Raw genomic sequence first — 19,396 nt, 5'->3', positions numbered from 1 at the left:
ACCCAGGGATCGAACTACATCTCCTGAATCTTCTACATTGGCAGGCGGGTTCTTTACCACTGAGCCAGCTGATTAACTTTGTGTTCAAATATAACATAGATTCAGGAAATTACACATATTTTATGTACTTGTTTGATAAATTTTTGATAAATTGAACACACCCATAGAACCAGAACCTAGTGAGCCACTCCCTTGATTTCTAACAGCATAGAAAATAGTTTTGCCTGTTTTGTACATATAAATGGAATCAGATGGTATATACCTTTTCCTGTCTGGCTTCTCTCATTTAACAGTTTTTAATGAGTTTCATTCATATCTTTGGGTGTAGTCATAGTTCATTGGCTCTCATTGCTATATAATATTGAAATAATCATCACCATTTATTTATCTATTCTACTATTGAGTAGGTAGTTTCCATATTGGAGATACAAATGCAAATATCCTGTCTTTTGGTGGGCACATGTATGATTTCTTTTGGCTGTATACCTAGGAATAGAATTTTGTACATTATTTTAAAAAGTGTACAATTCAATCATTTTTATTGTGTTTATGGATATGTGTGAGTCACACCCTGAGCTATCACCTGTCTATCCTCCCATCCCCTCTGCCCTAAGCAACCACTTACTCTACTTTTTGTCTCTACAGATTTGCCTAACCTCAACATGACATAAATGAAATTATACAATATGTGATTTTCTGTGTCTGGCTTCTTTCACTTACTACAGTATTTTCAAGGTTCATCCGTGTTGTAGCACGTATCAGTATTTTATTCCTTCTTATGGTCAAATAATATTCCATTGTACAGATATTCCCCATTTTGTCTATCCATTTATGCATTGCTGGATATTCAGGTTCTTTTCACTTTTTGACTATTGTGGATAGTAATGCTCTAAACATTTGTGTACAAATCTTTGAACACTTGTTTTCACTTCTTTTGGGTATGTGCCTAAGAGTACAATTGCCAGGGCAAATGTTAACTCTATGTGTAACTCTTTGGAGAACCACCAAAAATGTTTTCCACAGCAGCTGTACCACTTTACATTCCCATCAGCAATGCAAAAGAGTTCCAGTTTCTCCACATGCTCCCCAAATTTGTTATGCTGGTTTCTTGTTTATACCTTCCTAGTGGGTACAGTTTGGTTCAGTTCAGTTCAGTCGCTCAGTCGTGTCCGACTCCTTGCGACCCCATGAATCGCAGCACGCCAGGCCTCCCTGTCCATCACCAACTCCCGGAGGTCACCCAAACTCATGTGCATCGAGTCGGTGATGCCATCCAGCCATCTCATCCTCTGTCGTCCCCTTCTCCTCCTGCCCCCAATCCCTCCCAGCATCAGGGTCTTTTCCAATGAGTCAACTCTTCGCAGGAGGTGGCCAAAGTACTGGAGTTTCAGCCTCAGCATCAGTCCTTCCAAAGAAATCCCAGGGCTGGTCTCCAAGTGCTATTTAATTGTGGTTTCAGTTTACATTTCATGTGCTTGTTGGCCATTCATATATCTTCTTTGGAAAAATGTCTACTGAAGTCCTTTGCTTATTTTTTAATTGGGTTATGTGCATTATTTATAATTCAAGCATTTGGTTATTCATTTGAGCACTTCTTACATTCCAGGCCCTGTGAGGCACTGAAGACAAAACAGTGGATCCATTAGTTGCCAAACAAAACAATTATTTTTTTAAGTAACCCTTGTTTCCTAACTTGTCTTATGAAATAAGATCTGGCAACAGATCTAGGCCTGAATTCTCACATGCCCATTCTCTGCGCACACCTTTAGGTGCGGCTGTGCTTTGTCTCCATTCCCTCCCAGCTCCTGCCTAGCTGACTGACTCCCAACTGGCATTTTATAACACCCACTCCAAGTAGCTAAAGTCTTACTCTAGTTGTTTGAGTTGGGAGCACCTGGGACTCTTGGCGTCCTGCTCCAGCTCCTTAAACTTTCCACAAACAGACAACTTTTCCTAAAACCATATCTAGTTTCTTTTTCGGGTATAAATGGGGTATCTGCCACTTTGTTTAAGAATAGAAAAAGAAGTGGCCGCCCTTCTTGCTCAAGGTGTTTTGGGTGTGTTTGAGGAAGGAGAGAACTAGAATCAATGGTGTTTGCATTTGGGCTTTTGAAATGATGGGTGGTTCTTAAATTTATGAGCTTTGACATGAGTTTCTCAAACTCTTCAATCTTTTGAAGGAGCAACCTGTTTTCACTTCAACCTTGTCCTACCCCAGTCCCCGTTTCTTGGCTTCAATTAGTAAACAACTGTGGAAAAATAAAATTGAGATTAGACAATCTCTAGTGATCAGATAAGGACTAAATCCAGAGCCTATCTCATCCTTTCTCCCCAAATTGGGCAGGCAAGGCTATCATGCTGGGGTAGTGGTGCTGGATTCTCCATTCTCCACTTCAGGTTCAGCTATTTACCAGCTAGGCAGCCCACTTGGCCTCTTTGCACTTCAGTTTCCTTACCTGTACAAAGAGAGTTCATAACGCCCACCTGTATTTTTTAGAACTGGCTTAGTGTGTATCAGAGAAACCCCTTCTCACCATGGTTTTAGTAGATGGAGTTTTTCTGGGAAATGGCCAGTGTGTGGCTGGTGTGGTACAGCCTGCTGTCAGGCTCCATGTCCGTCTGTCTTGTTGCTCTGCGATGCCAAGCTCACCATGTGCTCCAAGAGAACTATCACAGGCAGCATTCCAGCCAGCAGGAAAGAAAAAGAGAAGATGTGCTTCCCTTTAAGGGCTCTTCTCCGAAGCTGTGCACACACATACACACAACCTCTGCTTAAATCCCATTGGCCAGACTTTATTCTTCAACCAGACCACCTACTGTGGAAGCTTGGAAATGTGGTGTCTATTCCACATGGCCATGGCCAGGTAAACATCTGAGGGTGTATTATTAAGGGAGAAGGGGCTACTGGGAGTCTCTGTCATTCCACCTATCAGAGCCGCTGTGAAGATAAAGGAGACAATACACTTTTGAACTACATTTGGGGATGCTGTGCTTAGTCCCTCAGTTGTGTCTGACTCTTTGCAAACACATGGACTATAGCCCACCAGGCTCCTCTGGGGGATTCTCCAGGCAAGAATACTGGAGTGGGTTGCCAGTATTGCCTGGGATTGCCAGGGGATCTTCCCAACCCAGGGATCGAACCCAGGTCTCCCACACTGCAGGTAGATTCTTTACTGTCTGAGCCACCAGGGAAGGGCACATAAATCAACCTGTTGATTTGTCAGATAGGCATTCCAAGAGGCCACTGAAAACCATGGTGAGTGTGTAGAAAATCATATTCCACACCAAACAGGACTCTGGGACATTTTGAGAATAAGGGGATCCGTGTTGTGAAACAGATGCCCCAGCTCCCCACTTTTAATGCTTTGTTGACAACAAGACCATTAAACTGGCTGAAATCTGTGTTTTTCTGCCTTCTAATCCAGATGCTGGGCTGTTGGGAGGTGGCTTACCAAGGCTTCAAGGGCAGTGGTAAACCACTGAATGCAAAAAATGTATTTAGTTTGGATTCACCAGTTGTAAGCAACAGAAACCCAACTCAGACTAGCTTAAATGTTTGTTCATATTTTAGATTACATATATAAGTAAGATCATGCAACATTAGACTTTCTGCTTCCGGCTTATTTCCCTTAAGCATAATGTCCTTTGGATTCATCCATGTTGTTGCAAATGGAATTCAGCTCCTCCCCTCACCAAACTAGTTTAAATTCAAGGAGGGACTTTATTGACTGGTGACAGTGAAAAGTCCAGAGGCAGGTAGACTCAACACGTGACTGTCCAGGTATTCGACAAGTTCAGGATTAAGTCTGTCGCTGGGTCTTCCTGGCTGTTTCTGTTTTTGTCTCTGTCTTTCCATCTCTCTACTTTCCCCTGTGTTGACTTTCTTCCTAAGCAGGTTTTCTCTACATGCTTGCTCTTACACCCATCACTGTGGCAAACCCAAGAAAGGAGCACATCTGTTTCCTAGTGGGCAAAAATAGTGCCCTCCACATTATGCCTGTGAGAGAAGGATTTGGGTACACAGTCTCTTGAGGGGTGCCATGGTGACTACGAGGAACTACCTCAGTAGTTCTTTAGGTCTGCCAACCTGAGTGGTAGAATGCGGGGGCTGGCAGGGCTTCAGAGGCCTGTGACTTCTGGCTGTTTTCTGTCCTAGCACACCTGAGGAAACCAGCTGGCTTAGGTGGCTCACTACAATCTTTGAGAAGATTGCCCAGGGAGGTGATCTAGATAGCATCCCTTTGAGGATAACCACAGATCCAAGTCCTCAGACTTTATAGGTGGGGAGGCTGAGGCCCAGGGAGGAGAAGACACAGGTATCTTCACTTGGATTTTCTTGAGAACAGGTACGTGGGTGCAGGTGGTTTATTTGTGATCCTGGGAAGCAGGAGTGAGGGAGTATGGAGAGGAGACAAGAAGTCAATTTGGGGCGTGTGTGGGCAACCAGGATCTTACCGCACCCCCCCCCCCGCCCCCAGGCTTGATGCCTCCCAGAACCACCCAGCCACAGAAGGAGAAACTTGAGGGAGTCCCTGAGGACAGAACCACAAGACACTGCCCTATCAGTGAAACTAGAAATGTGCTGAGGACACATGTCAAGGGACACCGAAGGTGTTTGTGACAATCTCCCACCCAGCCAGTGGCACACTTGGGATGAGACCTCAGGCCCCCAGCTCCATCCAGTGCTCACTCGCTCTCCAGTTTGTGACTCATCTTTATTGAAGTCAGGACAACCTACCCATCAGCCTGCACTGGGACACACCCTCATGTGACGTGAGGTCTCCTCTCTCATTTATAGGGAAACCCAGTTTTGCTCCCCTCTGCCCTGCATACTTTATTCCATCCAGAAATTCTCCCTCATAAGCCAGAAGCAGCCAATCGGTGACAATTAGGATTGGCCTTTTCAGCTCAGCAACTGTAGGACTGAATCATCAGGAAGGGCCCCCAGGGCCCACACCACCTTGGGGTGGTGGTCTGGAAAGCCTGGATCTGGAACAAGCCCTCTCGGATGAGAACAGGGTCTGAGAGCTGTCACATACTTCTCTGGGCCTGGATGGGAGCCCAGCTCCTGTCACCCAGGTCTGGCAAATGGGCATAAGCAGGCCTAAGCTTATGATACTTAGACTTCTGGGGACCTTTTTTAAAAAAAATAATAATTAATTGTTTTAATAATTCATAACAGTTTTAGTTACAGAATAACTGAGTAGATCATACATGCAGTTCATTATGCCCACCCCCGACCCCATCCCTGGCACTGTTTCTCTGATATTAACATCTGCATTCGTATGGCACATTACAATTAGTGAACTAGTATGGTACATTATTGGCTTCCCAAGTGGCGCTAGTGGTAAAGAACCTGCCCACCAGTGTAAGAGACACAGGTTCAACCCCTGAGTCAGGAAGATCCCCTGGAGGGAGGGCACAACAACTGACTCCAGTATTCTTGCCTGGAGAATGTCATGGACAGAGGAGCCCGGGGGGCTACAGTTCATAGGGTCACAGAGTCAGACTAGACTGAAGCAACTTAGCACACATGCAGGCATGGCACATTATTGTTGACCATGGTCCAAGTTTACATCAGGGTTTAGTCCTTGTGTTAGATTATTCTGTGGGTTTTGACAGATACCCAGGGGTCTTTTTACCAGGAGGAAGTGGTGTCTAGAATGAGGCCATTCCCAGCCCGCCCAGGCTACCTCTCAGCATGACTGACCTTAGAGTCCCTTTCCAGGGTTTGGATACCAAGGCTCCAGACCCTTGGCACTGAGTGGAAACTGAGGAGTAGGCTGGGGAGAACCTTCTCTCTGATTAGGGACAGAGGTCAGTATCCAGGTTTTGATTTCCCAAGGGCAAAGTAGCTCCTATGTTAAATGGGTCCCTGGCGATGGGGCAGATCAGACAGTTTCTGGAGTTTCCTGCACACGTTGTATGCAACCTGCTTCCTAGCACGATGTGCCAGCCTTTGGTTCCAGGGAGGCCTGGCTTGGTGCAGTTGAGCGCATAGCCCCTCTTCCCACAGTTCTGGAGAGCTGGATCACACCGTCCCCTTGCCCGTCGGAGGCTTCAGCTATGTCCAGGGCCACGTCGGATTGCACCTCAGTAACAAGACCGTGGGGCGGTGCCTGGATGCCACAGCACAGAGGGTCCCAGACCAGGAGGCCTTGGTTGTCCACCATGAAAACATCAGGTTGACCTTTGCCCAACTCAAGGAGGAGGTGGGTCCTGACTTTGAACCTTCAAAGTGGGCAGGTGCTGGCCCCCAGGTGCCAAGCTTGGTGGAGCTGCAAGGGTGGTGCCTGGCTATGGGGCAGGGTGCTGGGGCTGCCTGAGAGACCCCAAGGAATGTCAGGAGAGGAGGGCAGGGCTGAGGCAGAGGAGGTCCAGGTGCCTCCTGCATCAGTCGTTTCTGGGACACTGGTTAACTATGCATGTTCCCAAGTCCCCCTCCAGACCTCAGGCCTGCGTATCTGCCTGTCCCTCATTCCCAAGTGCTTCTGATGTGAACCCCTGGGCCAAAGGTTAAAGTCAGACTCATGGGCTCCTTTCTGCTCACCTGCATCTCACTCCTCTGTTCCCCTTCTGTTTACTCCAGGTGGATAAAGCTGCTTCTGGGCTCTTGAGTATCGGCCTCCGCAAGGGTGACCGGCTGGGCATGTGGGGACCCAACTCCTATGCATGGGTACTCATGCAGCTGGCCACAGCCCAGGCTGGCATCATTCTGGTGAGGAGGGGATTACCTGGCATAGCTGGGTATGCAGGGGGGAGGGCATCATTCAGGGGAGCTCCCTGGACCCTCGGCCCCAGAATTACACCAGTGCCTGGCTGGTTTCAGACCAGCTAGTGCTTTCTGCTGAAGCCCACCAGGGAAGCCTGAAGGTACAGGGTGCTGCCTCTGAGGGTGGAGGGGCTGCAAATGGCAGCATCTGCCCAGGACACGTGACGTGCCCTCACTGTCTCCACCAGGTATCTGTGAATCCAGCGTACCAGGCTATGGAGCTGGAGTATGCCCTCAAGAAGGTGGGCCCATTCCTTGGGTACTGTGGGAGAAGCCAGCTAGTACCTAGCACAGGGGGCTTCCAGTTGTCACAGAAGGCTGAGAGGGGTGGGGGGCATGCACAGGGAACACCCTGAGTCTGTCCTTCTTCAGGCAGTGGGTGGGAGGAGGGGATGGTAGGTCAGACAGGCTAGTGTGTGTGTCGGGGGTGGTGGCTGTGTGTATGGGAGAGAGAGCAACTGTCAGGACTCTACCACATTCCCAGGCTGGGGCTTCCTGCTGACCGTGGTGGGGGGCTCCCCTTCTACAGGTGGGCTGCAAAGCCCTCGTATTTCCCAAGCAATTCAAGACTCAGCAATACTACAACATCCTGAAGCAGATCTGTCCAGAGGTGGAGAAGGCCCAGCCAGGGACCTTGAAGAGTCAGAGGTGGGGGTGTCTGGGTTGGGAGGGGTACATCATGCCTTTTCCTGGCCCCCTCACTCCTTACCCATCTCTGTGGGCCATCCCTCTCATCATGCTCCCCACCGCCAGGCTTCCAGATCTGACCACAGTCATCTCGGTGGATGCCCATCTGCCAGGGACACTGCTCCTAGATGAGGTGGTGGCAGCTGGCAGTCAAGAGCAAAATCTGACCCGGCTCCGGCACACCCAGCAGTTCCTGTCCTGCCATGACCCCATCAACATCCAGTTCACCTCGGTACGGCAGAGATCTCCAGGTCCTGAACCCAGGCTGGCATGCTAACACCTGCCTGCCCTGAGACCCGCCCCGAGAGCAAGGAGGCAGCAGAGATCAGTAGAGCACTCTCCTGCGGCCAGCCCTAGCTGTCCCCTCTGCCCTAGAAAACATCAGCAACTAGAGTCCTTGTCACATGCCCCTCTCCCCTGGCCCTCTTGTCCCAAGCACAGGGGCAGATGTGCTGAGCCGCCACAGGTCAGAGCCCCTCATTTGGCAGATGGGGAAACTGAGACCCCGAGAGGCCATCTGCTGGTGAGCCTCTGAGCCACCTTATAAGTGGCCTGAGAGTAGACCTTCTCTGCCACATTTCTGAATCCTAACACCTGGCACCGTGCAGGCACAAGGCAAGTTGCTAAATATGTACTGAGTGAATGAATGGATCTAGGGCAACAATCTCAGTCTCCTGACTCCCAGTCCAGCGCTCTTCCATGCCGTGGCCCAGGGTGGGAAGGGGATGGGATGAAAGAGGCCAAGCTATCAGCTTCTTGTCTTGTCAGGGGACAACCGGCAGCCCCAAGGGGGCCACACTCTCCCATTACAACATTGTCAACAACGCCAACATGATAGGGCAGCGCCTGAGACTGCACCAGAAGGTGAGGGGGTGCTGGCCCAGCAAGGGCTTCCTGGCACCCTGCAGGGGTGGGGGCTTGCTGGGTTCCCCCTTCTGGCTAGAGGAGCTCGGCCTCTGGCCCCACAATAGACCCAGCTCCTGCTTCCATCTCCAGACGCCAGAGGAGTCGCGGGTAGTGCTGCCTAGCCCCCTGTACCACTGCCTGGGCTCTGTGGGGGGCACAATGGTGAGCCTGATGCACGGTGCCACCCTCATCCTGTGCTCTCCGGTCTTTGAGGGCAAGAAGACGCTGGAGGCCATCAGCAGAGAAAGGTGGGCATCAGTGGGCAGCTATCTGTGGGCTGATAAGATCCTCCTGTTCCTCACTCCTGGGCCCTGATTCCTTTCCAAGCTGTCTCCGCCCTCCAATCAAGAGAAATGGAGATGGGGTAGTGGGAGATTCTCAGGAGACCAGTCCCTCCCTCCAAGGAGCTTCTGCTTATATCCCACAGTTGTAGCCGTGGCCCTTACTGTAGGCTTAGAGTCTGGTGGGTGAGAGGAGGAAGTTCCCTTCTACATCCAAGCCTGATTTTGAGATGCACCTCCCTTATACAGAGGCTCCTTCCTGTATGGGACCCCCACAATGTTCGTGGACGTTCTGAACCAACCAGACTTCTCCAGTTACGACATCTCAACCATGCGTGGAGGTGGGATGGGGCCAAGAGTGGTGAGGCCAGGACTAGCCTAGTGAGCTGCATAGGTGCCCAATCTTTCATTTAGGGGCAAAAAGGCCACTAAACATGGGGGGGAGGGAGGGAAATCCTCTATGTCCCTAGACACCAGCCTAAGACCAGCTGCCTAGACATCAGCCTAAGGACAGCTGCCAGGTCTAGAAACAAGTCCAGGTTTGGGAAGCAAAGGGAATGTTATTTCCTAAAAAGGGCTATAGGTGAACGGGAGTCTACTGGACCTGGAGAAGGTGGGAGCTGTGTCAGCCCTCTCTCCGATTCAGGTGTGATTGCTGGGTCTCCTGCACCCCCAGAGCTGATCAGAGCCATCATCAACAAGCTGAACATGAAGGAGCTAGTGGTAAGTAGAGGCAGGGGCTGGGGTGGAGGGCAGGCCAGGGCTGGGCAAAAACAGATTGCTGGATGTGTCGAGGAGTCCAGCCTGGGTCTCCAAGGAAGACCCTTCGGCTGGCCCTCCTTCTAGAAAGCAGATGTGAGAAACTGCAGTCTGACCTCATCAATAGCTCTCAAGTCACAAAGACAGGTGACAGGGGAGTAAATATTATACATACATAAATTTATATTTATAGAAATCTGGGGAAGAAATGCAGCGTGGGAGGATGTGTGGCAAAGCACCAGTGTCCTGGCAGGTGGGGGCTGGCAGAGTTGAGGGTAGGGGCTTCAGACCCTTCCTAGGAGCAAGGGGTAGGGCAAGGATCTGATGTTTGTTTCCAAATGACAGGGAAAGGGAAATCAAGAGGAGGATTCTGGAAGGGTGGCCATCCTGATGGTCACCCTGTTCTGGTCCTAATGGACTTGGGGGTCTTAGCAACAGCTTCTCTGAGAGGAGCTGTGGCCGTGAGGCCAGGCGTGCTGGAGCTCTCAGCATCAAGTGGAGCTGGGTTTGTGCTGGAGTGCCCGGGTGCCCTGCCAGGACATGTCTAGGTGTGAACAGATCTATGTATCAGCAGAGGGTGTTGGGAGAAGATGGGAGTCAGAGGTGAGAGGATCAGTAGTTTCTCCGGCAGAAGGCAGAGGCCAGTCACCAGGACTGGCTGGGTCAGGACCTGTGGTGAGGCAAGGACTGGTGTCAGGACGCCAACAGTCTAGATGCTGTTCGGAGAGAATGGTGGGAGTCCTAGGAGGTATCATTTTCCCCCTTAGAGGAGGGAGCCCCAGTCCTCCCCTCCTTTCCCTGTAAAAATGGAAGTATCCTGGGACACCCTCCTCAATTCCAGAGTCTCCAGAGAGAGAATAGGGGCCATGCCCATTGGACCCCACCTGTTTAATGGCGGCCGGCTTTCTTGGACCTCTTGGTGGGGAACTTGCAGCCGCGGAAGGCGTCCGTGTCACGAATGTGCTGGCCCCTGAACTTGGCGGGTGATGCGCAAGTGGCATCAGGGCGAGAGGTCTTAGCTTCCAGCCACCTGGAGAGACAGAGAGTTGCTGGGGTTGGGGAAGGGATGGAAGAGTACTGGAGGTAAGGACAGTGAACCATGGGGTCAGGTTGACTTTGCTTTGGGGTAGTCTGGAACTGTCATCTTCATTTTACAAATGGGGAAGTGCCCAGCGTCCCACACCTCTTAGGGAGCAAATCTAGGACATATGCCTAGGATGTCTTAGTGCAGGGTCAGTATGTCTCCACTCCATCACAGGAGGATGGCCTCTAGGGGTACTACTGGGGCCCTCTCACCTCCGAAGGCCCCGGAGCTGGCAGGTACACTTCCAGGGGTTGTTGGTGAGGGTGAGGGTCTCCAGGCTGTCAAAGGGGAAGTTGGAGGGCAGCTGGTGCAGGCGGTTGTTCTCCAGATGGACATGTTTCAGCGTGGTCACACCCAGGAAGGCACCGTCAGCAAACTAGGGAGCAGGGTGGGTGTGAGTGAGCAGCTCAGTCCCAGTGTCCAGCCTCTCCCAGCTCTATGCTCCCACGGGGCAGGGTCCACCCCGAATGCAAGCACTGGTGCCCTGAGCAGGTTCACAGCGTGACTAGGTTTTCTCAGAAGATCTAATCCATACAATGGTCTGTTGAGCTAGGTAGTGTTATTTTCAATATGTAGATTGCAGGGCAAGGTTAAGTCCCTTGCTCAGGGTGGCACTAGGGAGTCAACAGTAGCTGCAGGGCCACTTCTAGCTCCTTTTCCTCTGGCACCGTGCTCCCTGTGCAAACACTGGGACTGGGGAGGCAGCCAGAGTTTGGCCTCCGTGGCCCAAGCCGGCACAGAGTGAAGCTGGCCAGTGTTTGGTGGGATGGGCCGTGGGCCCAGGCTCCCCACAGGCCCCAGGGTCCTGCATGCCCCCAGCTTTGTCCTCCCTGCTCCCGCACTGCCTGCCAGGCACTATTTGTGGAGCCACCTTGGTGGAGTCTTGGGCCAGGCTGGCTGGCTCCAGAGGAAACATTCTATTGGTGCCCACATCTTGGCCCAGACGTCACAGTTCCTGCCTGGCCTCGCCTGCCCCAAATGAGCCCCTGCTTCCCCGCTGTACTTCCCACTGAAAGGCCACGCTGGCAATAATGGGCCACAGGGGACTGTGACTTCAGCTGGGGAGTGTTCGGGGCTGAAGAAGGGCAGGCTCGGGCAGGCTCTGTCCGCCCAGATGAAGGCCGGTTGCTATCCAGGTATTTTCTGCCCTCATCTCTGTGCCTGTGGTCCAGGGAAGGGTGTGAACCTCCCTGGTATTCAGACTGTTCTGATCTATCTTCCCACCTTACCCTGTTTCCTGCCCAAACCTCCTGGTGAAGCCCCTGCGCCAGAGCAATTTTCTAGTCCCAAGAAGGGATTCCACCCTGACCCAAGGCAGCAGCACCTGGCCAGGCACGGGGCATCTGAGGGAGGACAAAGTCAGGAGATGGGTCTGGTGACCAGGGTGGGCAAAGGGCGGTGAGTGGTCTGGGGCACAGTGAGGCATGGCCAATCTTTCCTGTGGGGAGACACCTAGGGTCCTTGTGCCGAAGGTTGACAGTAGTGAGTGGCTCTTGCCTTTTCCCCTTCATAGAACCCATGGATGCCATGCCTGCAGCCTGGGGCAGGCCCCTGGTCCATGGTCCCCACTCAGCTGAAATGACCCTGAGAATGCAGTGGAATGTATGTGTGTGGACTGGGGGTGGGGTGGGGGATCCACCAGGGCCTCTGGGAGGCATGGAGGCGGTCTTCCTCAGTTATGTGCTCCCTGCTCATTCCCCAGCCCCCCACTCCACCTTAGCACTCATGCACACTCCCCACCAGGAACAGGGTCTCTTTGTGGGCCTGATTTGCCCAGCTCCTCTGGAAGGCTTCTCAATAAACAAACCTCCCTTTATGGGGTGGTAGGTTTACTGGAGGCAGGAAAAAAACAGCAGAGGAGGGGTGGAAGGCCTAACAGGAAGAGGTGGCTTCTGCGCACAGCAGGGGGGTTGAGGGCCCTGGATATGCCTCCTGGGGGCCATTGGTGGGGCCAGGACAGCCTAACTCTGTTTATAAGTAGGAATCTTAGGAGGGTAGTGGCTGAGACTCAGGACAGGGACAGCAGGGCAGGATTTGGGGTGGGGACATGATAAGAAGACTGAAGCGACTTAGCATGCATGCATGCATTGGAGAAGGAAATGGCAACCCACTCCAGTATTCTTGCCTGGAGAATCCCAAGGACAGGGGAGCCTGGTGGGCTGCCGTCTATGGGGTTGCACAGAGTCGGACACGACTGAAGCGACTTAGCAGCAGCGATAAGATGAGGACAGAGCTCCACACCTTGGAGACAGCCACTGGTAGAGGAATTTTAGGGGAGAGGGGATGGTGCCCAGCTGTGGCCCTGGATCCCCAGGCCTCCTGGCAGTGAAGAAGGAGCCAGGGCACAGCCCCGCAACCAGGAGCTCACCTTCTCCAGGTTGGTGTTGTCCAGCCAGAGCGTCTCCAGGTATCTGCCGAAGGACTGGAAGGCATTATCGGGAATGCTTTTCAGGGGATTGTGGGACAGCTTCAGCTCCTCCACCACCCTCAGCTTGCTCAGAGCAGCTGAGGGGTAGCTGGACAGCTGGTTCCTGTCCAGGTAGAACTTGGCAAGGTTTTCCACGTCGTCCAGAGCGCCGGGCTGCAGGGAACTGAGTGAGTTTTCCGACAGGTAGAGCCAGCGCAGGTCCTTGGCGCCCTGGAAGGCACCTGAGCGCAGCTCTCGGATCTTGTTGTTGTTGAGCTGCAGGATGAAAAGGTTGACCAGAGGGGAGAGCAGCCCCCGGGGCAGCTCCGTCACCTTATTGTGGTCCAGGTAGAGGTAGGTGAGCTCGGTCAGGTCGTCAAAGGCACCGGCACGCAGTACGCGGATGTCGTTATGGGACAGGTACAGGTAGATGAGCTGCTTGAGGCCTCGGAAGGCGCCAGCGGCCACCTCGCGGATCTGACAGTGCTGCAGGTGCAGCGACACGAGGTTGGGCATGGCCCGAAATGAGTTGGCTGCCAGCACAGGGAAGTTGTTGCGCTGGAGGTTAAGCAGCTTGGTCTTCTCTGACACCTTGGGGATCTTCTGCAGCCCCACCTTGTCGCAGATGACGTGCTGCAGGTCGCTGTGGCAGTGGCAGTTCTGGGGGCAGGCGGCCAGCGCAGGCAGCAGGCTGGCCAGGAGGCCCAGGCTGAGGCTGAGCAGGAGCATCGGGCGGGCCATGGCCAGGACGTCTGGGGCCGAGGCAGGGGGCAGCGGCAAGTCCTCGGCGCTCGGTCTCCCGCCCTATTTATATGGTGGCCCTGACCGCAGCCGGCAGCCAGAGCCAGCTCCTACGTGGAGCCGGAGGCCACCGGGTTAACTCCCTCCCGCCCAGAGCTGCGCCCCTGCCCTCGACGGGGAAGGGCCCTCCCACCCTGGGGACTCTGCGGGGGGCCGCACTGGCCCTGAACCTCGGCCCCTAGCTCGGGCCCCTGTCTCCCTGCCCTCGGACCCGCTCCCTGCCCACCCCATCTCCTCTCCGCCCAGGGCGGGGGAGGGTATGGGTGTGTCCAGGACCCAAGTTTACTCCCTAGTCGGGGAGAGGGGCAGCCCCCGAACTTATTTGTTTGCTCAAGTCTGAGCCTCCACGCCTCCACGCCTCCCCCCAGACGCCCTCGGCCGCGTGCCCTGGACCCAGCGAGGGAGGAAGCAGGGCCTGGCAGCCGGACGCGAGTCTCGCCGCGGTCGCCGGCCGGCGGCGCTTTAATGGGGCTCTTGTGCAGCGCCGGCGGAGCGTGAGAGCCACCCTGGCGTCGGGCTCCCCGCTCCAGCTGCTCTCGAGAAGGTGGAGCTCCTCCCCGCCCTCGACTGGCCCTGGCCTCTCTCTCCCAGCCTCAAGCTGGCTTTCTGTCCCCTGCACCCCCTGTATCCCTTTGCCACGACTGAAGGCAACCAGAAAAGTGGGAACTGGCGGCGAGGGGATGACCCACAGGCCTCGGCAAACACCTAAAGACCACAGGCACGGTGGCTCTGTCTTCCCCCCTCCCTAATCTCCCTAAAATGTCCACATCTCCTCATACCTACCCCACCCTGCAGTGGTCAGGACCCTTTGTGGGGGGTGGTTCTCTAGGGGTGGTGGCCAGAGTGGCGCCAAGGTGTACCTGGCAGAAGCCACACCCGGGCAGTGGCCCCAGGACTGTAAGGGTGGGTGAGAGGGCTGGGTCCCAACAGCTCAGGCTTCACGACCCCAGGTCCTGTGGGCAGCCCTACCCCAGCCAACTGGGTCTCTGTGTGTCTACTTGTCAGCCACGGTGTCTGGGTTCCTGTGGAAACGGGAGGGTGGGCAGGCAGAGTCACAGCTCTGGCCCCAAAGCAAGCTCTGGGCTGACTGGTAGGAGTTCTTGTCTGTGTTGGGGGGTGCGAGGAGAAACCAGACCCCAAGTCTTGCCAGACCCCAGCTATGCCTGATTCATGCCCACTAACACAGGAGGGGAGGGGAGGGCTGAAGGATGAACGGACGAACAAAGGGCTGGTGTCTTTGCTGGCTGGAAGGAACCTCCCCAGCCCCTCTCCCTTCATGCGGTGCTCAGGTGCGGAAGCCTGCCGTCCTAAGCCCATTCCAGCCATTGCTTCTGGATGGGGGTCATACTTGGGCCAGAACACTGTCTTGTGGTATTCCTCCAAGGCTGACTGCTGCTTTTCTGTTGCTCAGGATGTTCCAACCACTAGAAGGGGGGCTGGGGTGTGTGCCACTGGCTTTGTAAACCCTTGCTTTGGCTGTATTTTTATTTTGAGCAAAACAAATTTACAGGAAACTTTCCAGAATTTGAAGGGGGGGCACCCTACCCCAAGACCAGGCATTTATCCCGGGTTTCGAGTGGATGGGGCAGGATAGGGGTAGGTGGCTGGTATCTGTGTAGCTCCCGTCTGGGCCAAGGCAGGCTGGCTTTCTCATCAAATTTATGGATTCTTCAGCTTGGAAAGAAGGGGCAGGGGATGCTGTGGCCTGAAATCGGGAAGGGGGTGTTAAGACAGCCTGGGGATGGGGTGGGGAAGCTGAGATGTTGGTAACTGGGAGCCACAGGCTAAACCATGTGGTTGCTCCAAGGAACCAGGAAGACTGAGAGCCCGGCTGGAAGAGAATGGCTTCCCTGCTCTCAATTTTATTTCAGACCTGGGCCCCCTGCTAGTTGAGCTAGTCTGACTCTATATCCAGTGCCTTTGCCTCCTGACCCCTGACCTCTGCCAAATATGCCTCTTTTCCCACTGTTCAACTGCTTCCATCCCCCACAACCCACTCCCCACCCCAGGTCCTTCCCTCAGGGTAACTTCCCCATCCTTCTGCTCCCCAGGCTCTGTTCCAAACACCCTTTCTGGCTCCTCTAGGTGGCTTATGGAACCACAGAGAACAGCCCCGTGACCTTCATGAACTTCACTGAGGACACTGTGGAGCAGAAGGCAGAAAGTGTGGGCAGAGTCATGCCTCACACAGAGGTGGGCCCCAGACACCCCCCTCCCACCACTCACCTGGGTGTGCCCCTGGGACATTTATTGCTTTCAATTAGAGATCCAAACAGCTCACTCCAGACACTGAGAACCCCCAGCCACGAGGTCTTCCTGGGCCTGGCCTGGGGCTTTCTCTGTGGGCTGAGGCCTGAACTGGGAAGAGCTGGAACAGTGGCCAGCTGCCAGCTGAACTTCTCTGCAGCCTCCCTTCCTGTCTGAGGTGTGTTTTTGCCAAGCCCACTGTCTGTTTTGGGGCAGCCAGAACAGCCTCATAGAGGAGCCAGAGCACAGAGATTTTTCCTACACAGCTCTTTCTCTCCCATAGCCTTCCCCTCCTTCCCCACCTCATTTCAGCAGATTTCCTCTTTGTGCTTGGCATAAACAGTTTCCCAAATAGCTTCTCCCTCTGGGAGTCCCTTGCATCTTGAAGACTGACCCAGAGCACCTTTCACTCTCAAATTCCCAGCCTCCAGTGCTGATGCTTTATGCCAGCGTACCCGCCTTGTACCTTCCCCTCCCGCCTTGTACCTCGCCCCTCTGGGATTACTGCCAATGTGCTTCCCCTGGGGCCAACCTCTCTCCTCCCTAAAGTGAGTGTGCAGTGACACCAGTCCCTCCCATGTGTCTGCCATGTTCCATGTGTCACTCACTGAGAGGCCCACCTGTGAGGCAGACAGGCCGGGTGCGGTTCTCCCCATTTCACAGATGCAGACACGAGGCACAAGGGCTAAGCTTTCCTTGCCAACGGTTGTGGCTCATTTCTCGACCAGGCTTTCAGATTCTACCTGTCTGCCGCCTCTCCTGTTCATGTGGCCCTGCTCTGCCACCCTCTTTGGCTTCTTTATTTACTGCTTAGTGGGAAGTAAGAGGAGACTCCCTTCCTTCTGCACAGTTTATAATTCTTTAGCTGGTCTGGCCCCCCTTCTGGCCTCCTTCTCTGAGCAGCTCCCACCCACTCTGTTTCCCCCACACCTCCTGACTTGGGCCTCAACTGTTCTTTCATGCCCAGCTCAGGTACCCAACTGGTGACAGATCTACTCAGCCTGCGTCTCCATTCCTTGGGGATGGGCAGAGCCAGGGGGATTCATTATAGGGGGAAAGAAGGCAAAGCTCTCCCCATTCCTGAGGCCCCTCATCCTGAAGTGAGAGGGTGGGAGGCCCCAGCCTGAAGCTGCCTGGTCCCAGGCCCAGATTGTGAACACGGAGACGGGGACACTGACAGAGCTGAACACACCTGGAGAGCTGTGCATCCGAGGGTACTGCGTCATGCTGGGCTACTGGGGTGAGCCCCAGAAGACCGAGGAAGCAATTGGACAGGACAAGTGGTACCGGACGGGGTGAGAAGGCGGGGCAGGGTGGAGCGGTCGGCTGCCGAGGGGAAGCTGGGGGTCCTGAGGCTGAGTTGGGAACACTGAACTAGAACTGGGAGAACCAGTTGTCAAGATAGCCCCTTCCCATCTTGGAGACTTAAGTTTCAAAAATGTATAAAATGAGGATGATGATATTTTCCAAATAGGGCTCCTGGAAGGACCAAACGCAGTACAGATGAGAACTCCTAGGGTAGTGCCTGCAAAATCTGAGCCTAGATTCAGGTAGTCATTTAATTCAGTAAATTCTAATTATGCACCCGCCATGTGCTGGCACTGTTCTAAACACTGGTGGTCCAGGGGAAAGCAATGGGGAGGACCTGCTATTACTTCCCCCATGTCTGGTGGAGGGAGACAGATACAGTCAAGATCGTTTCCAACATTCATAAACACAACTAATAAGATAGGGTCACAGGAGAGAGAGTGGCTGTGGTGGAGAAGCGAGATTCCTTTCTCTTTGGTGATCAGAGGAGGCTTCTCTCAGGTGGAAATGTTTGAGCTGAAACCTGAATGGTCAGAAGCCAGCCCCAAAAGGTGTATGCATAGATATGTTGAGAGAGAGAGAGAAAATATGCTCTAGGTATGGGTTTACTCGGTTTGGTCTGCCTCCTACATGAGATAGTTCCTCCTGTTTGATCCAGGTAATGTCTTGTTCGTGCCATATGCCCCAGAGTCTAGAGTAGTGTAAGACATATGGTAGGTGTTTCCTAAGTGTTTGGGAGTGAGTGAGTGAGCCAGCCAGATGAGGCAGAGGTCAGAGGTAGCTCCTGGGCTTTCCTTGCAGAGACATTGCCATGATGGATGAGCAGGGCTTCTGCAAGATTGTGGGCCGCTCTAAGGATATGATCATCCGTGGCGGCGAGAATATCTACCCCGCCGAGCTCGAAGACTTCTTTCACACACACCCACAGGTTCAGGAAGTGCAGGTGAGGCACCCAGCCCAGGTGAGAGCCCAAGAGCAGGGGACACAGATGGGGATGTCTGATATCTGTCTCTGACTTTGGAAGGTGGTGGGAGTGAAGGATGACCGAATGGGGGAGGAAATCTGTGCCTGCATTCGGCTCAAGGAAGGGGAGAAGACTACGGCAGAGGAGATCAAGGCTTTCTGCAAAGGGAAGGTGGGAGCCTCAATTCACCCCAAGCATCGCTGTGCTGCCCAGTTCTCTAATACCCTCTGCCTGCCAACCTGTCAACCCACTGCCCACCATGACCCTACCCAACCTCATGCTTTATCCCCCTCTGGCCTACAGATCTCCCACTTCAAGATTCCCCGGTACATCGTTTTTGTCACAAACTACCCCCTCACCGTCTCAGGAAAGGTATGTAAGGAGACCAGGGAGGGGCAGGGAAGTTGGAGCCCAGGTGCAGAAGGTCAGGTGGCCCTGCCTGAGCCTCCCTGAGTGATGAGCCAGAGTCTGTTGAGAGGCTGGCAGTTGGGTCACAAGTTTGTCAGCTCACCCTGGTTTGCCCTGAACTTTCCTGGTGGCTTTAGCCTGAGAAACTCCTCAGTCCCAGGCAAACCAGCAGGGCTTGGACACCCTAGCTAGCTTGCCTAATTCTCACTTCTTTCACTTTCCTCTAGATCCAGAAATTCAAACTTCGAGAGCAGATGGAGCAACATCTAAACCTGTGAATAAAGGAAAAGAGAAGATCCTTCCTCCCTGCCCTTCTCCCACATTCCCCATGTCTGCTTTGTGATCTGGCATAAAGAGCTTCTCTGTTTACTTTGGCTGGTCTCTTGCTGGTGTGCTCTCTTTGCAGCTGCTACAGGATGGAGAAGGGAAGAGACCCAAAGCACTTTAAAACTCCTATTCCTTGTCAACGATGGTGCTAAGCACTTTGGTGTGCATTACCTATTTCATTTAATCCTTGCTCGATCCCTCTGAGATATCAACACAATTAGGGTGTTATCTAATCTAACACAATTAGATATCAACACATTTCTTTTTCACATTGTTGCCAGATTAGTGCAGCAAGAAGGATTTTTTTAAATAGCTTTATTGAGTTATAATTCACATACTACCCAGTTCACCCATTTAAAGTGTTACATTCAATGGTTTTTAGTATATTCACAGATATGTGCACTGATCAACAAAGTCAACATAAAAACTGTTCATCACCTCTTAA

The 19,396-nt window shown here is 53.2% G+C and overlaps 2 protein-coding genes across 3 annotated transcripts in view; one reads left to right on the top strand and one right to left on the bottom strand.

Annotated features, from left to right (window-relative positions):
* The window catches only part of ACSF2 (acyl-CoA synthetase family member 2), a 31,540-nt gene extending 12,542 nt beyond the window's left edge, over positions 1-18,998 (top strand). The window contains exons 2-16 of the mRNA XM_061391402.1: positions 6,017-6,212; positions 6,590-6,718; positions 6,961-7,014; positions 7,302-7,420; positions 7,526-7,691; positions 8,228-8,323; positions 8,456-8,613; positions 8,896-8,987; positions 9,293-9,369; positions 15,783-15,890; positions 17,088-17,239; positions 18,054-18,195; positions 18,277-18,387; positions 18,520-18,588; positions 18,852-18,998. Coding sequence (XP_061247386.1) covers positions 6,017-6,212; positions 6,590-6,718; positions 6,961-7,014; positions 7,302-7,420; positions 7,526-7,691; positions 8,228-8,323; positions 8,456-8,613; positions 8,896-8,987; positions 9,293-9,369; positions 15,783-15,890; positions 17,088-17,239; positions 18,054-18,195; positions 18,277-18,387; positions 18,520-18,588; positions 18,852-18,902 — 1,720 coding nt within the window. The 3' untranslated portion in view covers positions 18,903-18,998. The remainder of the gene's footprint in view (positions 1-6,016; positions 6,213-6,589; positions 6,719-6,960; positions 7,015-7,301; positions 7,421-7,525; positions 7,692-8,227; positions 8,324-8,455; positions 8,614-8,895; positions 8,988-9,292; positions 9,370-15,782; positions 15,891-17,087; positions 17,240-18,053; positions 18,196-18,276; positions 18,388-18,519; positions 18,589-18,851) is intronic.
* CHAD (chondroadherin) lies at positions 747-13,686 on the bottom strand. Of its 2 annotated transcripts, none has more exons than XM_061391407.1 (4): positions 12,858-13,686; positions 10,702-10,865; positions 10,290-10,435; positions 747-1,619 (listed from the first exon to the last, which is right to left on the bottom strand). In XM_061391407.1, the coding sequence occupies exons 1-3, from the start codon at positions 13,635-13,637 to the stop codon at positions 10,294-10,296; spliced, it is 1,086 nt and encodes a 361-aa protein (XP_061247391.1). In that variant the 5' UTR covers positions 13,638-13,686; the 3' UTR covers positions 747-1,619; positions 10,290-10,293. The 2 variants fall into 2 exon arrangements, with proteins under 2 accessions (XP_061247391.1, XP_061247390.1); XM_061391406.1 differs by lacking the exon at positions 747-1,619 and adding an exon at positions 9,565-10,075 and having other exon boundaries at positions 12,858-13,683.
* Positions 18,999-19,396: the final 398 nt, after the last annotated feature.

The sequence above is a fragment of the Bos javanicus genome, chromosome 19, assembly GCF_032452875.1.
Source record: "Bos javanicus breed banteng chromosome 19, ARS-OSU_banteng_1.0, whole genome shotgun sequence".
In the NCBI taxonomy this organism is placed as follows: Eukaryota; Metazoa; Chordata; class Mammalia; order Artiodactyla; family Bovidae; genus Bos; species Bos javanicus.
This window is presented reverse-complemented; position numbering and strand designations above follow the sequence as displayed.